This window comes from Letharia columbiana (assembly GCF_014066305.1).
Source record: "Letharia columbiana isolate WasteWater2 chromosome Unknown Sc0000104_s0, whole genome shotgun sequence".
Taxonomy (NCBI): Eukaryota; Fungi; Ascomycota; class Lecanoromycetes; order Lecanorales; family Parmeliaceae; genus Letharia; species Letharia columbiana.
Genome location: NW_023501146.1, coordinates 1 through 21,504, shown reverse-complemented (window position 1 = coordinate 21,504; position 21,504 = coordinate 1). Strand labels below are relative to the sequence as shown.

At 51.0% G+C, this 21,504-nt stretch overlaps 7 protein-coding genes across 7 annotated transcripts; 3 read left to right on the top strand and 4 right to left on the bottom strand.

Annotated features, from left to right (window-relative positions):
- Nucleotides 1-267: 267 nt before the first annotated feature.
- On the top strand, nt 268-1,144 carry HO173_012885 (uncharacterized protein; the record flags this gene model as incomplete). The annotated part of the gene is made up of 3 exons (XM_037314716.1): nt 268-480; nt 529-632; nt 688-1,144. The coding sequence occupies 3 exons, from the start codon at nt 268-270 to the stop codon at nt 1,142-1,144; spliced, it is 774 nt and encodes a 257-aa protein (XP_037158394.1).
- Nucleotides 1,145-7,237: 6,093 nt separating this feature from the next.
- HO173_012884 (uncharacterized protein) lies at nt 7,238-10,058 on the top strand (the record flags this gene model as incomplete). The annotated part of the gene is made up of 3 exons (XM_037314715.1): nt 7,238-7,615; nt 7,675-8,217; nt 8,277-10,058. 3 exons carry the CDS (start codon nt 7,238-7,240, stop codon nt 10,056-10,058), a joined length of 2,703 nt encoding a protein of 900 aa, XP_037158393.1.
- A 611-nt stretch (nt 10,059-10,669) lies between these two features.
- On the top strand, nt 10,670-13,608 carry HO173_012883 (uncharacterized protein; the record flags this gene model as incomplete). Its single annotated transcript, XM_037314714.1, has 3 exons — nt 10,670-10,815; nt 10,868-10,929; nt 10,988-13,608. 3 exons carry the CDS (start codon nt 10,670-10,672, stop codon nt 13,606-13,608), a joined length of 2,829 nt encoding a protein of 942 aa, XP_037158392.1.
- Nucleotides 13,609-13,828: 220 nt separating this feature from the next.
- HO173_012882 (uncharacterized protein) lies at nt 13,829-15,712 on the bottom strand (the record flags this gene model as incomplete). The annotated part of the gene is made up of 1 exon (XM_037314713.1): nt 13,829-15,712. One exon carries the CDS (start codon nt 15,710-15,712, stop codon nt 13,829-13,831), a length of 1,884 nt encoding a protein of 627 aa, XP_037158391.1.
- Nucleotides 15,713-16,127: 415 nt separating this feature from the next.
- On the bottom strand, nt 16,128-16,946 carry HO173_012881 (uncharacterized protein; the record flags this gene model as incomplete). Its single annotated transcript, XM_037314712.1, has 4 exons — nt 16,128-16,283; nt 16,387-16,682; nt 16,752-16,839; nt 16,926-16,946. 4 exons carry the CDS (start codon nt 16,944-16,946, stop codon nt 16,128-16,130), a joined length of 561 nt encoding a protein of 186 aa, XP_037158390.1.
- A 453-nt stretch (nt 16,947-17,399) lies between these two features.
- HO173_012880 (uncharacterized protein) lies at nt 17,400-19,671 on the bottom strand (the record flags this gene model as incomplete). The annotated part of the gene is made up of 4 exons (XM_037314711.1): nt 17,400-17,537; nt 17,592-18,240; nt 18,291-18,474; nt 18,528-19,671. The coding sequence occupies 4 exons, from the start codon at nt 19,669-19,671 to the stop codon at nt 17,400-17,402; spliced, it is 2,115 nt and encodes a 704-aa protein (XP_037158389.1).
- Nucleotides 19,672-20,129: 458 nt separating this feature from the next.
- On the bottom strand, nt 20,130-20,405 carry HO173_012879 (uncharacterized protein; the record flags this gene model as incomplete). Its single annotated transcript, XM_037314710.1, has 2 exons — nt 20,130-20,279; nt 20,331-20,405. 2 exons carry the CDS (start codon nt 20,403-20,405, stop codon nt 20,130-20,132), a joined length of 225 nt encoding a protein of 74 aa, XP_037158388.1.
- Nucleotides 20,406-21,504: the final 1,099 nt, after the last annotated feature.

Genomic DNA, 21,504 nt, shown 5'->3' with positions numbered 1-21,504 from the left:
AGATATGCGTTGATCCTACACATTGTAGTACCCGAAGGCACAGACTTGTGAAGTTTCGCATCTCTTCTTAGTGCAGAGGATGCTTTCAATGTTGTATTTATGCCTTACTTGAACCTCTTACTGCGGACAGCACTCGCGGTTCCTTATATCCAGGATCCCGTCTGGCCCTCGACAGCAACTGTTGTTTCCCAGCTCAGCAAAAGTCTCATGGTTATTGGATTCTCGAACCCGACTGCGATTACGTCGGTCGACTAGAATTTCACGATAATGACGGGAGATATCTCACTCGGGTTCACTGTGTGCATCCTCGCATCGCTATGTACACTCATCAGTCCTGCATCCCTTGAAAAAAGACCGGCTGGGCACCTTCCCGATGCGCCTCAATTCCAACCACGAGATGTGCTTAAATCCGTCGTCCAAATAAATCCTCCTTTTTATGATACAGAATGTCAAGTTGGAGGCTGCACCTTCTCCTACGAGGCAAGTAGCACGACATTATCAAGTTCGCACCACGGCTAATGAGTGTAGTCGGTGTCTCTTTTCTACTGGCCCAGCGTGGCACCGACGAATACGGCTTGCCTTGCCACACTTGCCAGCCCTCCAGTTGTAACACCTCCCGCTGGATTGTCGATGTATGCTGCTCTTGTCTCTAATGATTGCGAACGTCAACTAAAGCTACTGCCACAGGCAATCTCCCAGCGTCTACGTGATTTTCACCTCGTTCTATCTCTACGACGGTTGTGGAACCAAACTCCTCCAGGCCAGCTTCGATCTGACCACGTCCTTCGCATCCGGTGAATTATCAACGGTAGCGACAGCGCCCGGCGGCGGCCTTTCCACCGACGCCTTCGACTTCGACGATCTGCCATGCCCTCCACCTGGAGTCCAGGTCGAAGCCGGACAGCCGTACCGTCCCCTGCTCGCTCCGCCAGCCTTCGTCACCGCGATCCCGGGTTGGAACCCCAACTTCGACAACTGTGACCCCGGCCACGGAATCGACCCCCCGACCGCGCTCACCTCCGCCCTCGGCGGCCTCCCCGGGCCAGGCTTTCCGGGCATGCCGCTGCCTCCGCGAGATGTCAGGGCGTACGCACATCCTCACATGGCGCCTCGGGCTCCGACGAAAACGGCTGGGCCAGCGTAGGGGGTTTAGGGATATGCAACCCGCGTTATTGGAGGATTTTTTACGGGTGGGCAAAGGGTTTGGGGGGGGGGGGGCTTTCGTCAAGTTTATGCACCCTGAGGCTATGACAGACAAGCGCATCCGTAAATTAATACAAGCACAAACGATGTAACCTTGCGAAGGACGTGAGGATCTACCCCCCCGGGCAAAAAATCCACACCCTTTCCTTATTCCCTCCGCTATCACCCCGATAGAAATTACATCCTCGCGAGCACCTTTCGGGGATCCGCCTGTACCGTGCAGGCTGGACTCTCTCATCCTCGGAAACCTCGGGTCTTTTTAAACAGTATAATGACGCTCGAGGCTCATGAAAAATTGCTACGAGATGAACCGATAGCTATCGGAAAGCTGACTCTGTATGGACGTGGAAATCGACGCGTTATGTACTTTGGATATGGTGTAGACGCTGACTTTCTGCGACGAAAGGTTTGCCGTGGATGAAAGGAATTGACGTTGTAGTTGTTTCGGGGCTGTTGTGCTCGGTTGGGATGGTGCGTGGTGGGTGTAAAGGCTATCATTTCCCATCTTTTTTTCCCCGTTTGGTTTCATGGCGGCTCGAGGCTATGGTCGCGGTACTTGAGTGTAAGTGAAACGACTCGGCCCTGATTCTTGTACTAGCTATAAAGTCTTGCTCGCTATTGATCATACCTGCCGCCAAGACCCTACCTACTTGCTCCCCTGGTGCCCCTGCTTGCTTGCCTCGGCAATCCACAACAATGGCCTCGACGAATTTTGACAGTCCGGGGACACCCTGTTCTCAACGACTGAGTCGTTCCTTTTCTCCAATCAGTTGGTTCCTGCGTCTTGTTCGACCTCCCATCATGACCCGTGGCTCCCCGTGAGGCCTGGGTCCGTAGTCATGGTACCGGTCCGGTACGGATTGACTTCCGGGGCAGATGCGGCGGTACCGGGTTTGCTGTACGCTACCAAGAGTAGGGGAAAGACTGGTGATATCGTTGCCTTTCCGTCATTTAAGTAGAGGCAAGAATATCGGAAATCGAAAATCGAGGGAGTTAACGCTATGCAGGAAATTGGAAGTGGGCAAACCATTCGCGTCAGTGTAGGAATCGTCCGCGCTCTGAAAAATCTGCTGATTGTTCTCCGGGAACCTGTATTTCGTCTGGCAAACTGGGCGTGTCGTACCCTGATTTGTGGTCAATTGGGGACATGGCGTGGAGGAGGGAAGAAGTGGTGCCGTTGGGTATTTTGGATCGGCCGGGAGATTTCGTGCGCGCACATGGGATTGGTTTGCTCTGTGAGAGATGTTGCTCTGTCGATGCAATCTTTGTTCAGGGAAGTTGGGAGGGGATGGTCATTGCGATTCTGATTCTTTCTTTGGTTGGTGGTCTCGTTGGATAGATTCGAGATTCACGAACGTCACTGTAGTGGAGAGATTGGCGAATAGGGAGACAATGCTTGGTGTGGACGGAAAGACGGTTGTGATGCTTTTTTTCTGGCTGTTGGGATCATAGGAAAGGCAGTGAGATTGAGGGGAAATGGATATTCTCTACCAAACGCTCTTCTGGCGCGCATGGATTATAGATGATAGATCCACCATATTTTGGGGGGGAGATAGCGGGACCAGGAATCGCAATTCCATCAACGACTCGGAAGCTACCTCTTGGCGACACGTGGCTCGATGAGGAGGTTTGTAATGGCATCAAGGGATGTTGGGATTTTTCGTTTCTCGAGGCCGCGTGGCAGGGCTCGCGCCGGCGATGGCTAACCTTACGGCACTGGTGGCACCCTTATACTTAAACCTCAGAGACCACGTTCAGCGGACATCTCTCCGAGGACCTCTTCTTTCTCTTTTTGCCAGAGGCCGTCACCGCTCAGCCATCTGGAGTTCGAGGCGCGGACGTTAAAATGGTTGAAGACCCGCCACGGACTCTGAGGAACAGCTACGATTTTTTGATAAAGCGATGACATAGTCCTTCGGAGTCGAGCAGTACGCAAACGACCAATTTCACACGTGCCTATCTTACTCCCCTCAATACTGCTTGAGTTTGCGGAGCTCCCTGCCAATCTAATGTCTGTACAGTTTTAACAAGCTGACTGATTTTTTGCTGCGTTCGAGACACTACTGCGAAAGCTCATGAGGTGGCAAAAAAAAGGTCAAAGGTATCACCCCACGCGCAGAGCTCTCGTGATCTGTGGTGGGGCCAATGCCGGGTATGCAAGCTGCGGGAAGGGCTCCAAATTTGGAAAACTTGCAGAACCCGAGCCCACGGAAAAGCAACGAGCAGCGATAGGGAATGCTAGTCTTGATACGCATGCATAAAGTCGGTTCTAGAATGAGCGGCAACGGCCAACAAGCGAGAAAATTGCTCAGCGGGGGATCACAGGATTTGAGTGGGGCGGATAGTAACACAACATGAGAATCGAAAATGTTTGCCGCCAATACCGAGACCTTGAAAAAGCGACTGTGTTTGTGAAAGATGTGGCATTCGCGGGAGCTTTCGATCCACCTATGTCCGAGAGATGGCTTCCGATCTCGAGATGGAATTACCAGCGCGGGCACCAGGGATGGATTTGGTGACCTCGTATCGGCGCATTGCCTTTCGACCAGACATCGTTGAAAATTGGACCGCATGAGACATCTCGAGCTCCTTCAGTCGAGAGCATGGACTCCACCCCAATCTGCACCCCATTACCCCAAACCCACCTGCAGCATCCGCGTCGACATTCCCCGCACGACCCGCATATGCAGGTAAATGCAGCATTAGAGACGACATGCGTCTGCAATGCACATCGCACGCAATGCATTGATAAGTTGGACCTATAATTAGAGATACAGGAAATCCAGAAAATCCGAAAAGCTTGCAGCCAATTATGACTCGTGCCATCGAATAATGCTTTGTTGTCTGGAATTAGGAATGCGCGCTGCCTATCATCCACGACCGTCGCAATGCAACTGTGTGCTCTTTCCAACGAGTACCTTTAGAGATGGATAGGTATTGGTCGCGTCAATCCAGAGCTCTCGCGTTTTCTCCGACATATTTAGCACCGTTATCAGGCTCTGGTCGCAGAACAGAAGACCACGTTGCATAGCATCTGGGTGGTGTGGTGTGATTTTGCTAGGTATGTCGCTTCTGCGATAGGTTGCAGGGCGAAGTGTAGAGACTGCTTTCAACCCTGGCTGTCTGGAAAATAATGCCTGCCTGCCACTACTGCCGCTTTACTATTCAAGCCCAATTCGAGACCCAGGGACGGCAGGACGGGGGTTCGGCATCCCATCGAATGCAGCCCTGCATGGCAGGATCGCACATGTGAGGCCATCACTTCAACTTACGCTAGAAAGAGAAAGCTGCAGGTATTACTCTATTCGGAACAATCGAGATGCGGGAGGCACAAATTGGGCCGAGAAGAGCCTCAGCAGAAACAACCTTGCAGAATGGGGAAGACATTTGTCTCAGATGGCGTGGCAAAGAAGGCTACGGGGATTATACCAACGAGTAGTGAAGTGCCGCAACCCCGATGGAGAATGCTGGTTCGGATCACTACTGTGAAGGGAAATGTGGATACTGGTGGATGAAATAAAAGGGGCATGGTGCGGGTAGATCAATTGTCTGACACTCTGACGATCCTGACGATCGCACCACATCAGCCCTGCCGCCTCCAGCATTGTCTCCCTAGTTGTAGCAGCAAGATAGTGAACGTCAGGGCTCCTTCTTGGAGACTTTGATTGGTTATGTACACATAATAAGAGTTGTCCCAAGGGTTCGAAGCACATTTGTATAATTTACTTTAAAACACCGAATTTAGCTTGTCTTGAACCGTTTCACAGAAGAGTATCTTTAAAGTAGATTATTAGATATAGTATCGAGCCGTATCCTTGTTAATAATATTAATATGGATTGTAAATTGATAGTTGTAAGCTTCAAATTATCTTAAGACGTCGAGTGAGAATGTGTAATAATGGTCCGCGGCTGAAGGCTGGAAGGTTCGCTCTAAAGGTAAGGTCACCTAGTCAGGACTTCTATGGGCGCCTTCACCACGGAATATTCAAGCCACGCAGATCTGAATTCTTTCGAAATTGCGATAGCACCATCCTAGGAGATAAGTTTGAGCTCAAAACCAGGCATCAATAGAACAGCGAAAGTGCTATTGCAGGTCGGCGTCTTGCTTACGCCAAGGAACACATGCACCGGGGTAAAGGAAAACGACGCTTCCCGGTTGGTGTTTGACTTGCGAAAGGCCGACTTGTGCCTCTTGTGCTCGACGCCGACGGTGACTCGACTGCATTCACCACTAAAGTACTATTATTATTAAGGACCGGATTCAATGCATATCAGTGGCGCTCTAGTCGCCTGGGAGGAAATTCGGAGGGAAGAGAGTCAAAGGATGCAGGATATTTGTAGCGACGCTATCGATTGTCGCAGAATGAACAAGGGTGTCTGCAGGAAATGATGCAAAAGTCAGACTTTTTGCATGAGATTCCCTGGTCTGTAGCCGAGCGGGATATGCAACCTTATCAGCTAGTGATCCAAATTTAGACCGCTACCAGCGTTGACGGTATTGGTGTTCCTGCATGCCCAGCGTTACCTAACCTTACTTTGCTTGAAGCTACCACTCTTTTCTGTTTTTCTTTTTTTCTTTTTTTCTTTTTCCCTTTTTCTTTTTTTCTTTTGGCCCCAACTTTTCCTACTACCACCCCGCCTGTCTCAATTCTCGGCGGAAAACGGGCTTTCCCAACTTCACTTCCGTCACGGCTTTTCTTCTAGTGCTCGCTTATTATTATACACACCTCCCTAATCAAATCCGTACTGAGAGGATTTTGGGGCGGACGTGTCTCCGATGACTCGATGACGTTGGACTTCTTGTGTAAGATGAGCTTTAGCCCGAATAGAATGTAAACTTCATGCTGCTACCGTTTGAAAGCATCAAGATTGAGCGGAAAAATGTTGGTGGGAGATCGAAAAGGGTAAGAGTAGCGCCAAGGTGCGCCACTGCATGCCCGTTATGGATCTGGCAAGTTTGACGCTAGTACTGCCAACGACATCCCTTTGGTCCCCTTGAGTCTCTACATCCGACAAGCTTCTCCTATTATGTATAGACGAAATGCAACTTCCGACAGCTGCCAAGTGCATTAAAGTGGGTCCCGAATGCTGGAAAAGCTAGCAAAAGAAGAGGTGCATGCTTAGTCCAGAGAATGGACGTGTTTTGCGACTACTGAACAACGATTACCGGTATCCAGCTTCACCAACGCCCAGATCCTGCAGCCCCTTGCCTTACCCTGAGATACGCCACCCGCGGGTAACCAGCTTGGCTACAGCGTGGGCACTGGGCAGACTTGATATCGATAGGATAGTTTCTCTAACCGACGCATGCCCGGGCATACCACAGCAGTCGTGACAATTAATTCGGAAGCTCATTTCGAAATCATCTGGTCGAGAAAGCCTCAGCATTTCTGCGAGAGTGAGCCTTCCAGAAGTGGAAGATTCACAGCCATTAGGAGACAGGTTATCGTCTGTCTATCTTCATGCACTACATGTGGCTTGCACTGCTCGTATTCATGCAGCCATCCTGGTTCTGGACGAGTCGATTCTGCATCTCATCGGGTTCGGAGTTATTAGCCTATCTTCTAAGCGCGCCTTGATGCTGAATTCACGTGCATCTGAAAATATACCCTAACTAGGCCCTGCTTTCATTGGGGATCTTCTATACACAAGAGCCGCTTTAGGAGTTAGCTTGAAACCATTCATGTCCTCGAGTCCGGATTGGGATGGTGCTCAAATGTGCTGGAGGCCTGGGCACCAGCACCACCTCCGGCGAGACCGGGTCGTGCCTGGTGCCAGGCTGTCCAGCTTATCGTTACGGAAATTCTTCGTCTGATTTCTTATTTCCCTTGCTCGCTCCTCTTCATAAACCTGTCCTGTCCCCTCCATCACAGTTTTCTCCTCTCGAGGATTTCCAATTTTTCAAGACTTGCTCCCACTCGTTTGAGCAGGCCTTGATACAGTTACCCCCACACTCGCTCCCCCTTCTTTCTACGACTCTTTTCATTCCTGAGTATTAATTCAATCAATAGCTCACTCCTGATAAAACGACATCATGTTCAAGTCCGTCAAGAACTACATCAAGCCTGGGAAGGAGGCTCCTTCCAAAGGCAACGATGTCTTGCCGACAGCCACTTCCACCCCGGCGCCCAGATCCTACGCGACAACTCCTCATACCAGCCGTCCACCTACCGGTGGTTACGGTCGAGCAAGCGGTGCCACGAGTTTCAGCGACATGGGTCTGATGAGCGCTACAGTCAACCTGATGCGTATGACACAGATTCAACAGAGGTACATGTGGTGCTTGCCTCACCCTCCACCTGGAGAGGGGTGTGTGTACAAAGTAAAGCCTGGAGAGTTCATAACACATCCAGAGTCGCTGAGACAGAACAACGACCCATTCTTCGAAGCCGCGGCGGAGCTCAACTCAAGGGTTAGTTCACACCCGAGCACGGACCACAGACTTTCCAAACAAGCTAACAACTGCTTTAGGTGATGATTAGTATCAAAGACCGTGTCGTTACCGTTCTGCTGAACCAGCCGGACCTCCTTTACATCCCCATCCAGGACAACCTACGTCTACAGATAGTACCAGACGTGGAGTACATTCCTAGGTGCCAGCGAAGTCAGGGTGCTGCTTTCTGTAAAAACCAGGACATGTTGGTCGTTTGGGGCGACAGTGTCGATGCCACCGAACAACGCGCGGACAAGTATCTGAAGCAGATGGTCGAAGTCTTCTCCCAAGGCTTCGGCACTTATAATGAGAAAGAGAAGGATAGCGTCATGGTCAAGGAAATGCCCATGGATGGCTCCGAGGATGCTTATTCCGGCGACGTGGACCCCGAAGACAATTTTCAAGAGCCTCGTCGCAAGATTGTTCTGATACAAGCTGTCTTGACTGGCATGACCCTTCTCCTGATCGTCGCCGCCATCGGTTCTGGATTTCGCCAGATCGCGATCGAGATTGGCATTGATCACAGTTACATTCGCCTTGCCTTCGTCATCGCAGTCCCGTTTCAGATGTGGCTCGCCTTGGTAAGCCGCCGTTTTCAAGTAACCCTCATCTTTTTCTTTGCTGACAAAGTTTCGGACAGTTCTTTATGCAATCCATCGCAGGTATGGTCGCTCAGATGATTGGTCCCACTCAACAGATGAGGCAGAACTCGAAGTTCTACTCTGGCATCAAACCAAGACCGATCTCACGCAACGTTCTTCCCCACATGACGATCCAATGCCCTGTGTACAAGGAAAGTCTCGAAGAGACCATCATTCCAACCATGGAGTCTGTTATGGCCGCTATTCGAACTTATGAGATGCAGGGAGGCACTGCCAACATTTTTGTTAACGAAGACGGAATGCAGGTCATCTCCCAAGATGAGGCAGAACAGCGCAGGATCTACTACGACGAGCAAAGGATCGGCTGGTGCTCGCGCCCAAAACAAAGGACACCCCCCAAGGCAGGAGGCAAGTTATTCGGCAAAACCGAAAAGGCTCCCGAGTTGGAGCCGGGCCAACAGTACTACGTTCGTGCTGGAAAATTCAAGAAGGCTTCCAACATGAACTATTCAATGGCTGTCAGTGTTCGCATTGAAGACAAGCTTGCCCTGGTCAACCGACATGCGGAGTGGACCCAAGAAGACGAGAACAGGGAATATCAAAGATGTCTAGATGAGGTCATCTACGAGGACGAAGGAAGGACCCAGGCCGGAGGCAATCTCCGTATTGGAGAATACATTTTGATCATCGATTCTGACACTCGTGTCCCTAACGACTGTTTCCTCGACGCCGTAAGCGAAATGGAACAATCGCCTGAAGTGGCCATCATCCAATTCTCCTCCGGTGTCACCAATGTCTCAGACAGCTTCTTCGAAAACGGTATCACCTTCTTCACCAATCTTATCTATACCGCTATCAAGTATGCTGTAGCCAACGGTGATGTTGCACCCTTCGTTGGGCACAACGCCGTTTTGCGCTGGGCAGCTCTCCAGGAGATCTCGTACGAGAAAGACGGTCAGGAGATGTACTGGTCTGAGAACACTGTTTCCGAAGATTTCGACATGGCTCTCCGGTTACAAATTGCAGGATACATTGTTCGCTTCGCTTCTTACACCATGGATGGCTTCAAAGAAGGTGTCTCACTGACCGTTTACGATGAACTGGCTCGATGGGAGAAGTACGCCTACGGATGCAGCGAGTTGATCTTCCACCCCTTCAAGCAATGGTTCACCAAAGGTCCCTTCACGCCTCTGTTCAAAAACTTCATGCGTTCGCCCATGGCATTGCCTTCCAAAATCACCATCATGGCCTACATCGGTACCTACTACGCCATTGGATCAGCCTGGATCCTGACGCTCGCCAATTACATCCTCATTGGATGGTACAACGGCCACCTGGACCACTACTACATCGATTCCTTCAAGATCTACGTTTCCATCATTGTTGTCTTCAATGGTGTTGGCAACCTCGCTTTGGCAGTTCTACGAGTCAGAAACAACGAGCAAGATCTCTTGCCCGCTCTGATCAACAATTTCAAATGGGTCTTCCTGCTGACGATCTTTCTCGGCGGTATCTCTCTCCACGTCAGCCAAGCCATTCTTTGCCATCTGTTCGGGATCAACATCGAATGGGGCGCTACCGCCAAAGAAATCGAAGACATCCCTTTCGGTGAGGAGATCAAGAAAGTGTTCAGGAGGTTCTGGAGGATGTGGCTGTTCTGCATCGTTGTCGCTGCTGGCATGGCTTACCTCTCCCTTGGGGCACCAGCTCTATGGCGGATCAGGATCTTCACCCCAATCTGGCCGCTCTCGACTGTCATCTTTGCCCATTTCGTCTTGCCGATCGTGCTCAACCCTGGTTTGATGCGCTTCAAATGGTAGAATGGAAAAGGGAACACAGGTCTGGCGTTCGGGCGTGCATGAATTTTTATCCACATCGTTTTGCAAGCATCTTGGTGCTTTTTTTTCGGACACGCTCGCTCATGGATATCCCGTTGCTGTTGGCGTTGTGGGCTTCCTCGTTGGTGACGAAAGCAACATGTCAGCTATCGATGAACATAGAGTTATAGAGTATTATGGTTCGTAATATCTAATCCAAAGAAGCATGAGACTTCGACTTCATCTCCACCGTTTCCTGCCTCGAAACCATTGCCCGATGCCACAATCAGCGCGACATCAACTCCGCGTGACAGGCAAGCTGTTATAAGTAGTGACCGTCTCAAGGCTTGACCCAATTTTTGGGTACCAAGCCGAGAGTATCTGCTGTCGTTACATGGCTTTAGCTCAGACAGGGTCTTGAGCCAAAGGAAATCTGCTCCCGTCATCGCAAGTCTCGATATTTTTGGGACTCGCGCCGCCGGAATTGCTGCGACTCTGCATAGCAGCCGGGAGATCTTCGGTCGAGCATCTAGCGAGTATTTACAATCACGTTCTTTACTTCAGACCTTTGCGCGCCGAACACTACGTGAAGATTGATTTCAGAGAATGCGCATATGGGTGATGAGAAAGCCCAGCGCCTTGATGACGCGTTGTCGTCTCTCGTGGATATATTAGTCCCCACCCTACCGGACGAAGATGAAGCTGCGGCAGACGAAAGACACGACGATGCCTTGGAGCTGGCTAGGAATATCATTGACAAGTGCGTTACCCGCGAATGACCGCACAAATATTGACTGACTTTTCCTTTGTAGCCAGGGCAGCCCTGCGGTAGTCTCAGACGTCAATCATGCCGCTGAGCTGATCAGGAAGAAGTGTAAGCTCTTCCCCTCCAGTGCCCCGCCTTGACACAAGCAGGCTGACCCATTTTGAAGTACGCCGCGACAACAACTCTCCGGACAAAGAAGTTCAGTTTTCGAATCTCTATGCTCGGCTCCTCACACAGCCGGTGTTGTCGCAGAAATGGTCAATACTATACCTTTTACATCAATTGGCAGATTCAGATCCAGATGGTGGAGGGCCCACTTTGGACGACCTGCGTCCCAAAAGTCGGGACACGGGGATGGGAAGGCATGATGATGGTCAGGATCAGCAGGTGTACGAGGATGCGTTTGCGACGGCTGGGCTTCCGAGGCTGCCGCCACCATTGCGTGAGAGCGGGTCAACAAGCAGGTCGAATAATGCGGGACCTGCTGAGCGGAGGGGCTACCAGAGGCCGAGCCGGAAGACTGAGAAGGTTGAAGAAAGCGGTCCCGAGATAGAAAAAAGCCACTCGATGGGCCCATCCGAGTCTGCTCTACTGCGCGACCTCCCTTACACCCTCCAAGGCTTATCGTCTACCAATCTGCCCTTTACGTCTTTGACCACTCTCGATCTCCCACGAAATCTACCGATACCAATCATATCCCTTCTACATACTTTGGCCGAACCGTCGTTACTATACCGAAGTCTCTCAGACTTCGTAGATTCACGAGACGAAGGGCTGATAGGCCAGAGCTTGCGGTCTGCAATTGGCAAAGAACTACGTTCTTATCTCGGCTTGATCTCGACATTGGAGGGCGAAATACGGCGAGCGATAATATCTCTGGACAATAATGAGCAGCAAGGCCGAGTTGGGAAAGCTGGTGTTACGCTGAAGAGATGTGTTGTTTGGACGAGAGAAGCTACGATGGGTTTACGATTGATGAGTCTTATGGTCGAAGAGGCCAAGAGCAGGAAGGGAGGCCAACTGATCTCGATGATTCATTCCTTCTCTACGCATCACGGCGATCCTTTTGTGGGCGCTTTTGCAGAGCGGATGCTTTCTCATGTGACACGACCTTTCTACGACATGCTACGACAATGGATATATGACGGAGAGCTTTCTGATCCTTATCACGAATTCTTTGTTACCGAGCAGGATGCTCATGAACAGGGGGAGGACCCTCGAAGAGCTCCTGCGACTAGTGTGTGGGAAGAGAAGTACAAGTTGGATGAGACGATGATACCCAGTATTGTCACGGAGGATTTTGCGAAGAAGGTCTTCCTCATAGGAAAGAGCTTGAACTTCATCCGCTACGGCTGCGGCGACTCTGCTTGGGTAGAAGCATACTGCAAAGAAGCCTCAAGAGAGCTGCGGTACGGCGATACCGCTACATTGGAAACATCGATCGATAAAGCATACAAAGCCACCATGGCCCGGCTGATATACCTCATGGACAACAAATTCCGACTTTTTGAACATCTGAACGCCTTGAAGCGATACCTCCTTCTCGGCCAAGGCGATTTCATCGCTCTCCTCATGGAGTCCCTTTCAACAAACCTTGACAGGCCAGCCGGCTCTCAATACCGCCACACCCTCACAGCTCAACTAGAACACGCGATCCGGGGCTCCAACGCCCAATTCGACTCCCCGGACATCCTCCGCCGCCTCGACGCCCGCCTTACAGAAATGGAAAAGGGAGACACAGGCTGGGACGTCTTTACTCTCGAATACAAAGTCGACGCCCCAGTAGACGTTATCATAACTCCCTGGGCGAACCGGCAGTATCTCAAAATATTCAATCTCCTTTGGCGCGTCAAACGAGTCGAATTCGCACTTGGCAGCACTTGGCGACGCTGCATGACGGGCGCTCGTGGCGTCCTGGCAGTCGTTGATGCGAAGATGAGCAGAGATTGGAAAACAGCAAGATGTTGTATAGCAGAGATGATCCATTTCGTTAATCAGCTGCAGTACTACATCCTCTTTGAAGTCATCGAAGCATCTTGGGACCAATTGCACGCAGCAATCCACAAACAAGATTGCACACTCGACGATCTAATAGAAGCACATACTAGATACTTGAAAGCCATCACGCACAAAGGTCTCCTCGGCTCAGTCCGTCACAACAGCGTCACCGGCCACCGCGAAGACGTCTTCACGGCCCAATTACACGAACTACTGAAAATCATGCTGGCGTATAAAGACGCAGTAGATGGCCTCTACTCCTTCTCCGTCGCCGAATTCACCCGCCGGCAGGAACTGGCCGCGAAGATCGAAACGCGGACCGCGCAGGGCAAATGGGGCCTGACCGAAAAAGACGACGAGGAGCTCGCCTCGCCCATCACAGCCAACAGAGCAGCACAGCAAGCGGACCGTGCCGACTCCCCCTTCCCCGTCGCCGCCCTCGGCCTCACAGGAAGCGGCGGAGACGACGCCATGCTGCCTGCCCTTCGCAAGCGCTTGCAGGATCTGAGTGCGGATTTCAAGACGAGGGTCAGCAACCTGCTGGGGGATCTGCTGGTGCAGCCGGACGTGGACATGAAGTTCTTGGCCGTGGTGATGAATTTCAACGACGTTTACACGCCGCGGAAGAGGAGGAGGGAGGGGCACAGGGGGGAGAAGAAGACGCCGGGGCAGGGGGAGGCGGGGAGGCGGGAGAATGCGGAGGAGAAGGGCAAGGGCAAAGAGGGTGGAGGATCTTTCGGTGCGGCGGCGAAGGGGGCGGAGAAGGGGACGAGGGTGCCTGCGAAGTAGTCGAGGCCGGGGGGGTATTATGCCTGGACGCAATCGTCAGCGTTACCCGTGGCTCTGGAAGCTTAGGGTCTGCATTCGGCAGTGCCATGTCATGCCTCATGGACGGGTGTGTAAATCTGATATGGGACCACTTCTTGTCACACGATCTTTTCCCAAATGTATGCACCGAGCTGTGCGGCCCTTGCTCTTCCACCGGTCACGACGCACACCCGGACCCGTTTCAGTCCGAATCCGAGTCTCCGCTCGAGCTCGTGCCAGAGCCGGATCCTGAACTTGACGCTTCAACGTCCCTGGACTCCTCAGCGCCAGTCTTCTTCTTCTTCAACAACGACTCCGTCTTCTGCTCCTTCTCTTCCTCGTCACTGCCCTCACTGCTGCTGCTGCTGCTCTCGCTGCTGCTTTCGTCATCATCCGGCACCCCCGTCCTCCTCTTGTGCTTGCGCTTTCTTTTTGGCTTCATGCCATGGGCACCATTGCCGCAATCGGGCGTCTGAACCCCATGGACTCCGCCGGCTCCATCAGCCCGTCCGACACCATTTGCACCGCCAAATTCATTCACCCTGTCCGTCCCAGCAGCCTGCGCAGCCCCATCCTCGCCAAAAACCACCTTCTTCCCCCGGCTAGCCCGCGCGATGCCTCCTGAATCAATCACTTCGACCCCACCCATCCCCATTCCGACTCCTCTTCCCACTCTTGGTGCAGGTCCGGGATCCCGTGCGGCCTTCGCGAGTTGCTCAAATCCAGAGTTTGTTTGACGTCCACCGTTGCCTCCAGAAGTATTCTGCTGCGTTACTGCAACACTTTCATTCTCTGCAGCTTCTTCCTCCCTTCCGACATTCCACAAAACGATCTCCGCCCTCCTTCTCTTGCGGATTCGCTCCTCCCAGTCTTCTTTGTCGCCTAAGAGTTCCCAGTCGCGCTCTTCGCGCTCTTCTTCTTTTTCTTTCAATGTCTGTTTGATTCTAGCAACCGCGGCTTCATAATCACGACGACGGCGCGCGTTGCATTGCGCAACCGTCTCGTTATCCATCCTTTCGGTTTCCGAAGGCTCAGATGCTAGCCACTTCTCGTCCTCTCCACAGATTGCGAGCGCTTCTTTTCGGATTCGTGAGCGCGCTGTGGTGCCTTTGAGGCCGCCGATGTAGGGGAGGAGGGCGGAGTCGTAATATGAAGGGATATGTGTGAGGGAGAAGAGGTGTTTGAGGATTTGATTTTGGTGAAGTTTGGAAAACTTCCAGGTTTGAGGGGATGTGTGGTGGGTGGTGAGGTAGGTGAGTACGGGATCGAAACGTGAGGGACCAGGGCCTGATGAGGTCTTGGGAAGTCTGGGTTTGGGTTTCTTTGTGGGTTTCTTTTTGTCTTTGGAGATTGATTCTGAATTTGAGGTTGAAGTGGATACGAAAGGTGAAGCCGACTCTGGTGTAGGGACAATTGAAGGTACGATTGACCTGAGCGCTGGACTGACAGTCGAAGGGTCGAATGAAGGATCGGTAGCTATCTGCTTTGCAATCCAGGCTTTGTAGAGGCCTTTGACACTGTCACCGTCTTTAGTCTTAGTGTCTGGGGTGAATGAGACGGATTTCCCTTTTGAGGCAGGAGTAGTCTTCAATGCAGGTGGAGGCGAGAGTTCCTGCTCGTGAGTACCACCAAGTTTGCCATTGATTGATAAGGCAGATACGTCCAATTTCGCTTTCGCTTTCTTGGTTTTCTTCGAGGGTCTTTCCGCGTTGGTAGGCTCATTGGAAGATTTGTAATTGCCATTGACGGTTTCTGCTGAGTTCTCGGTGCTAGGTCTTGACTTCTTGATCTTCTTCCTAAGCTTATCCTCATCTTGAGCCCCGTGAGACGTCCCATTGCCGTTGACCGCTTCTCCAGCCTCTTCTGCTCTCCATTTTGACTCTTTGAGCTTTTTGGCAGGCCTTTCCAAAGGCGCGTTCTCTACCACAGCTTCTTCTCCCGCAGGTGCCTTGCGCTTCCTGCAGTCAACAGTGCCGTTTTGGCTAGGTTGGGTGTTTTCAGGCTCCTCTTTGGCAAACTTGAGCTTCAGACCGAGCTTTTTCCACGCAGGCACGTGATTGTGGATTGGCTCAGGGATGCGAGACATGGTGGGCGTTGGAGGAGCTGCTTGCCCACGAGAGGTTTGGACATGGGATTCAGAATTTCAGTACCTCTCTACCCCGATGCTGGCGCGTTATTAATTGCAGCAAGCAGTTGTCAAAAAAATGTGCAAAGCTTCGGAGCTTGCCAACGGAACGATTCCGCCTAGGAGACACCTGGAGCCCTTGAGCCCTAATCAAATTGTTTGCTCTGAGGTTGATACCAAATATTGCACTTTCAGGAGCGGGGGCCGTCATGTAAGACATTGCAGGTATTATATCTACATAAATGAGAACCCTGCTGAGCAATTATTACCATACCAGCATCCACGTCTATCGCTGCAGCCTCATCGATGCATATGCCGCTCAAACGCCCATCATAGGTATCGCTAACGCCAAGTCATAATACTATCCCAGACGTATCTACTTGCCAATGACCCTCTCGTAGTTTTCGTGCTTGACTGCCCCTCCGCTCATTGATGTCCGCACGTTCCTCTTGAAGCCTTCCCGATTCGACCGCAGGTCCTCCGCTGCCTCTTTGTTCAAGGGATCCGAAGCGTTGGGTTCGAGGAAGAGGAACTGCAGGCCACAGCTGTTAGCCATGGTCCAATATTTTATCCCTTACCGTACTCTGTGCTCGCAGATTCCCTTGTAACCTGTCCCACCCCAGACGTAGACGTACCTGCAACCCAACAATAACAGCATTCAAGTTCAACACAGGCTTCCAGTCCTCCCTCAGGATATTCAAGCACACGTTGCCCTCCAGATCAATATTTGGATGATAAATCTTCTGCGTGCATTTCACCTTCGGCGGGTCGTGAGGGAAGTTCTGGTTGATGGCGAAGTTGAAGTGGAAGCTGCCGCCTTTGTACATTCCTTCGTCCGGCTCGATGGTCAGGGTGAAGTTCAGGATATCGTCGGGGTTGGGAAAGGAGGTTTTCATCGTGCGGCCCAGGGTGCCTTCGAGTTCTGCAAGGTCTGAGGGTAGGGGGAGGATCAGCCAGGTTGTTCCACAGAACGAGCATAAGGGCCTAATCATAGCCGTACCTTTCTGTACTCGTAGTTGAGCTGCTGTCACCTTCTTCTTCTTTGGCCCCGCTCCCTCAGCATTCGCATCCTTCTGCTGCTGTTGTTTCTGCGGTCATATGTCAGGCCGGTGCTACAGGGTATATCCTTCCCAAGGCTGGGCCGCAGCGTCCGTCTGTAGATGTAGAGACTCACCATAGACCATATTTTGAGCATCCTTGCGACTGTAGAGGTGTGTACTGTCCAGTCCGAGTCGTGGTTGAAAAAGGGAAGGCTCGAAACGCCGGTATCAGGGTTGACGAGTTGTTCAGGTTGTCGGAGGTGGGTTATAGATCAAAGGCTATAATGTGTATTTAATCGTAATCGAAGATTGTGTTGTCTAAGTCTTGGACGCTGCGAAAAGCCATCCGCCACGCGATCTGACTACTAGCTTCAAAGATGCCTACGAGAAGAGAAAATATTTCCTAACGCATTTCCTAAAATTGAAGCGTCGACACAGCTATTCGCGTGATTGCCATATCGCTTTTGATAGATATCGACGTCTGGATTTCATTACACGCAAAGTCAATTTACAGACGCCGTATTCCTCATGCAGCCAACAATAGGGCACCGCTGGTAATCCAATATGCACGCGTACCAATGCTTCGATAGTCATCAACAACGTTCTATCTACCTCCGGTTGAAACAGCACAGCAAGCCCGACTTGCCTAGGAACCAGCAGCATCCGATGAAGCGTACCACGGAGAGGGCAGCTGTGGACCAGAGCAGGGCTCGGAAGAAATTCGACGTCCTGACTGTTGAACTGTTCTGTAAGCTCTCGTCAGCAACATTCAAGCATTAAAAAAGGACGCGACATCGTACCGCGAGCCCTAGAGAAGTCAAATCGTTACTCGTAATACCAACAGCAAGTAAAGCGTTCGAGAAGATCCATGCCGTGACCAATCTTGTTCTGAAGCTCTTGTACGAATCCTCCAAGGTCTTCTTCTCGATAATCTCTGGTGGGTGGAATTCGGCCAATGCACGCTTGACCGTTATCTCGAATTGGCTATCGATATCCGCTTGAGGTTTGTCGGGCTCTTCGATAATGGCGGCTTTACCGTCTCCTGTCTTTGTGGTTTGAGCTGATGGGAGAACGTCGGCCTTATCAGAACCTTTGGTTCCCCACGACACGTCATGCCAATTGCTGAAGGCGTAGACATTGAGGATGTTGATGTAGGACGACATGAGGCAAAGATACTGTGGGAATGAGGTGATCATGTGCCACGGATCCAGGTACATGAAGGAAGCCACAAAGTACAAACCAAAGGTAGCTGCCAAAGCAATAAGGATGATGCCTGAACTCGACGAGGAAAAGAAAGTCTTGAAGAACTCATCAAGACCATTGTGTGTCTCGATTTCCGTTTCGTTGTTACCAGAGAGAGCTCGGACCACCAAATACATTGACAGTATCACAATATAGACCTGGATGATACCGAAGAGCAGGAAAGACATGATGTATGTCCATCTCGATCTATATGTATTGTCAGCGAAGTGTTGCAAGGGCAATTGAAATTTACCTACCCTTTGGGCCGATTTCCCAGTGCTAGGATGAACTGCAGAAGGACACAGCCGAGATAGAGATATTGCAGCACTGTATTAACGACCGGTGTAACTGTGTTGCCAAAGGGGAAAGCTTTGTTTCCGTTCGCTGCGCCTGCCTTTCCGACGAGATCCATGATGACACTGGTCGTGAGCCAGAACGAAGCTAGAAAATGTGTTAGATCTCTAACTCGTGGTTGGAAACTTAAAATTACTAACCGATCGAGAACCATGAGAGAAACACTGAAAAAATGTTGTATAGCAATTGAATATGAAAAAAGAACATGCGCACGATGTTATGACTGCTTTTATACATCCTTCCGAAATGCATCAGTGAGTAGATACTGGCTGCAAAGGAGCCGTTGAGCCATCTTCGGCGTTGCCCGATGAACTCTGGAGCACCTTCAGGAACGTCAGTCTCGCCCTTTGAGGCCTTTACGTAGGTCAAGTGCCACTTCGATCCGGCTTTGGCGACAAGTTCGAAACACAGAATCCGATCCTCGGCCAAGAACATGTTCTTCTTGAAGATGTTCATATTCTCAATGCCTTTACCCGCATTGATCTTTGCGGCGGTGTGGTCACCATGGAAATACTGGTCGAGAGGGCGTCCCATGATAGCACGGAATCGGTACGCAGAGAACGCTCCCGGAAGAACGCTGACGTACCCAAAGGAGCTTTCCAGCGGTTTGTCCAGGATATTGCTGATCTTGTACTCAAAGTTCTGGGCTGCCACAAGCGGATTCAGAAGGTTTCTCCATCCTTTACCCAACATAGCGTGGATCTCTCCGCAAGCACCACCAAGATCTTTGTCATTATAGAAAGCTTCCCACAGCGCAAGGAGAGATTTTGGCCCTGGCTTTGTCCCGGCGTCTAGAAGAATGCAGACTTCCGGGTTCAATATCTTACCAAAAGCGTTGAATAGCCATCGATGAGAGTTGATTTTCTTGCTATTCTTCTGTTTGAGACAAAAGATCATTTGTACTGGAGGAAGCGTACTGGGGCCGTCGTCCTGGGGTTGTATAAGTTTCTGATTGGGCGTGACCGAAAGTTGGGTAGTGTACTCGAAAACATGAGCTGTGGTTTCTTTGCCGTCGACGTCTTTCTTCATGACACCATCTTGGTAGATGCCAACTGTTGCCAGGACATCCAAAGTCTCCTTGTCGCAGGGATCGATCCCATCGAAGACCAGACACACGACAATCTTTTGCCAAGCAGGGCCTCCCTTATTCCAGAACTCTGTCTTCTTGATGTTGACAATGTCGCGGACATTTTGCATGACACCATGAAGGGTACGCGCAGTCAATACTTTGTCTTCATTGTAGTATGTGATGGCAATGAGGAGTTCGGTGTGGCGGTTGTACATGGCCGGCCTAAGATTATAGCCATTCTTGAGCGTGAATTCATTGGGATCGCAAGTTGCAGCAGTGTCTGAAAATAATTAGCGACAGCATATTCCTGGGCTCACATTCAGCGTACATCTCAGATGTGTGAATTCTTCACTGCCTCCCTCTAGATCACTCCTGTACTTCGCCTGAATAGCGTTCTGGATAGCACTAGGTACTGGATAGTCCACACTCAGGACCGAGCCCTGAACAAGTTTCACTTTACGAGTCGCGTATCGCCTCAACCCATTTGCTCCAGGTGCTTGCCTCTGCCTCCATGCTTCCGTGGAGCTGGTGTCACTTCTCTCGTATGGAGACGGCGCTCGCCCAGGCACGCCAAATGCCGCTGTGGGGTCATCGAGAGTCGAGCTGTAGCCATCTCCGTGATACCCGTTGTAAGGAGGTGCTTGTGACTTGTGATCCCCAACATATGATTCCGTCAGAGTGTAGTTCGAAGCAGGTCTGATAGGGGAGTTGCGATCCCGGAGTGAGGCTCATCGAATGGCCCATTGAAGGGCCCCTGGCCGTGGGCTAAGAGGGCTCGTTCATCTTCGTCATCAGAACCCTCGTGTGGAGGCAGATGATATTGCTGTGTCGATTGTTAGCGAAGGGTCGCAAAACTTGGAGACACAATACTAACGCTGCCGGAGGGCAGGTCGTGCAACCGGTGGTCCTCTTCATAGCCCCCAGCTCCCGGAGATGCTTGGTAAGCCATTCAGGCGTATTGTGATCGAGAGCAGGAGTGAATTGAGGGCGGCCGCTGTGGTAGAAGGATGATGGAAGCGTTGGAGGGCAAAACTAGGATTGCGTAGCGTTTTTGGATGGAGTGAAGTAGAATGTCAATACTTGTTTACAGCCGCCAGGGCTTGAGGATGCAGTGCTCAGAGAGAGTAGCGTGTATGGCCGTCTTTGCATATATCATCGAACCTTCCAAGAGGCCTTTCGCTGTCACTTTTTGGAACGATGTTGGTGTAGAAGAATGTACGAAAGCAGAGATCAGGGGGGTCTGCTTGGCTTTGTTGCTGACCGGGATTGTTTTCTGCAGGTGTGGCTTTACCAATCAAATCCGACATCCGCCACAGCACGCACAGTGAAAGTTGAGGACACGCAAGAAACACGACAAAATGCTTCCTGCAGATTGAAGAAGTGAATTTTTCTGAAGGTCAACGCAGAGTGAAGACCCTTGCAGAACGATTATTCAATCCGCCGATATCTGAGTATCTTTCTTTGTTCTCCTCTTAGGAATTTGGCTGTGGCGCTCTCATGTCTCTGAATTCCAAAATTAGCAACACGAAGTTCCGAGCCTCCTTTACGGAATCATGTCCACCAACGGGCTGTGTGCTTGCGTCCAAGACTCCTCCGGGTATTCACAGCTGGACTCAATACGTTATTTTGAGTCCCAGTCGCCGTGCTGACATGTCGCTTCGTAGCAGCTCTTCGGGGCCCAGTCTCCCTACAAAAAAAGAAATGCCAGCGTTTGCCATGGCAGATGAGATCAGTACCTTATATCTTGCTTATCTCCTGCCGTATACTTTCTCAGTGCCATCGTGAAAGGCATAGTAGGCTCTTATCTTGCCTCCACCTCTCCAAAAGCTAGACCCTCGGCTTTGTTGTTCATGAGGCCTGAACTGTCATATCTACGCTTCGAGCAAAATTGAACCCCTACAGCTGATGTTCGTTCGGGGAAATACTAAGGGCCTAGAATCCCAAAGCTATTGAGAGTAAGGTAAAGAATCAAATCGATTGGAAGGCGAGAATACTCCAGATGATGCACAAGCTTTATTATCTCGCTGTTTTTCATGCACGCATGCAGG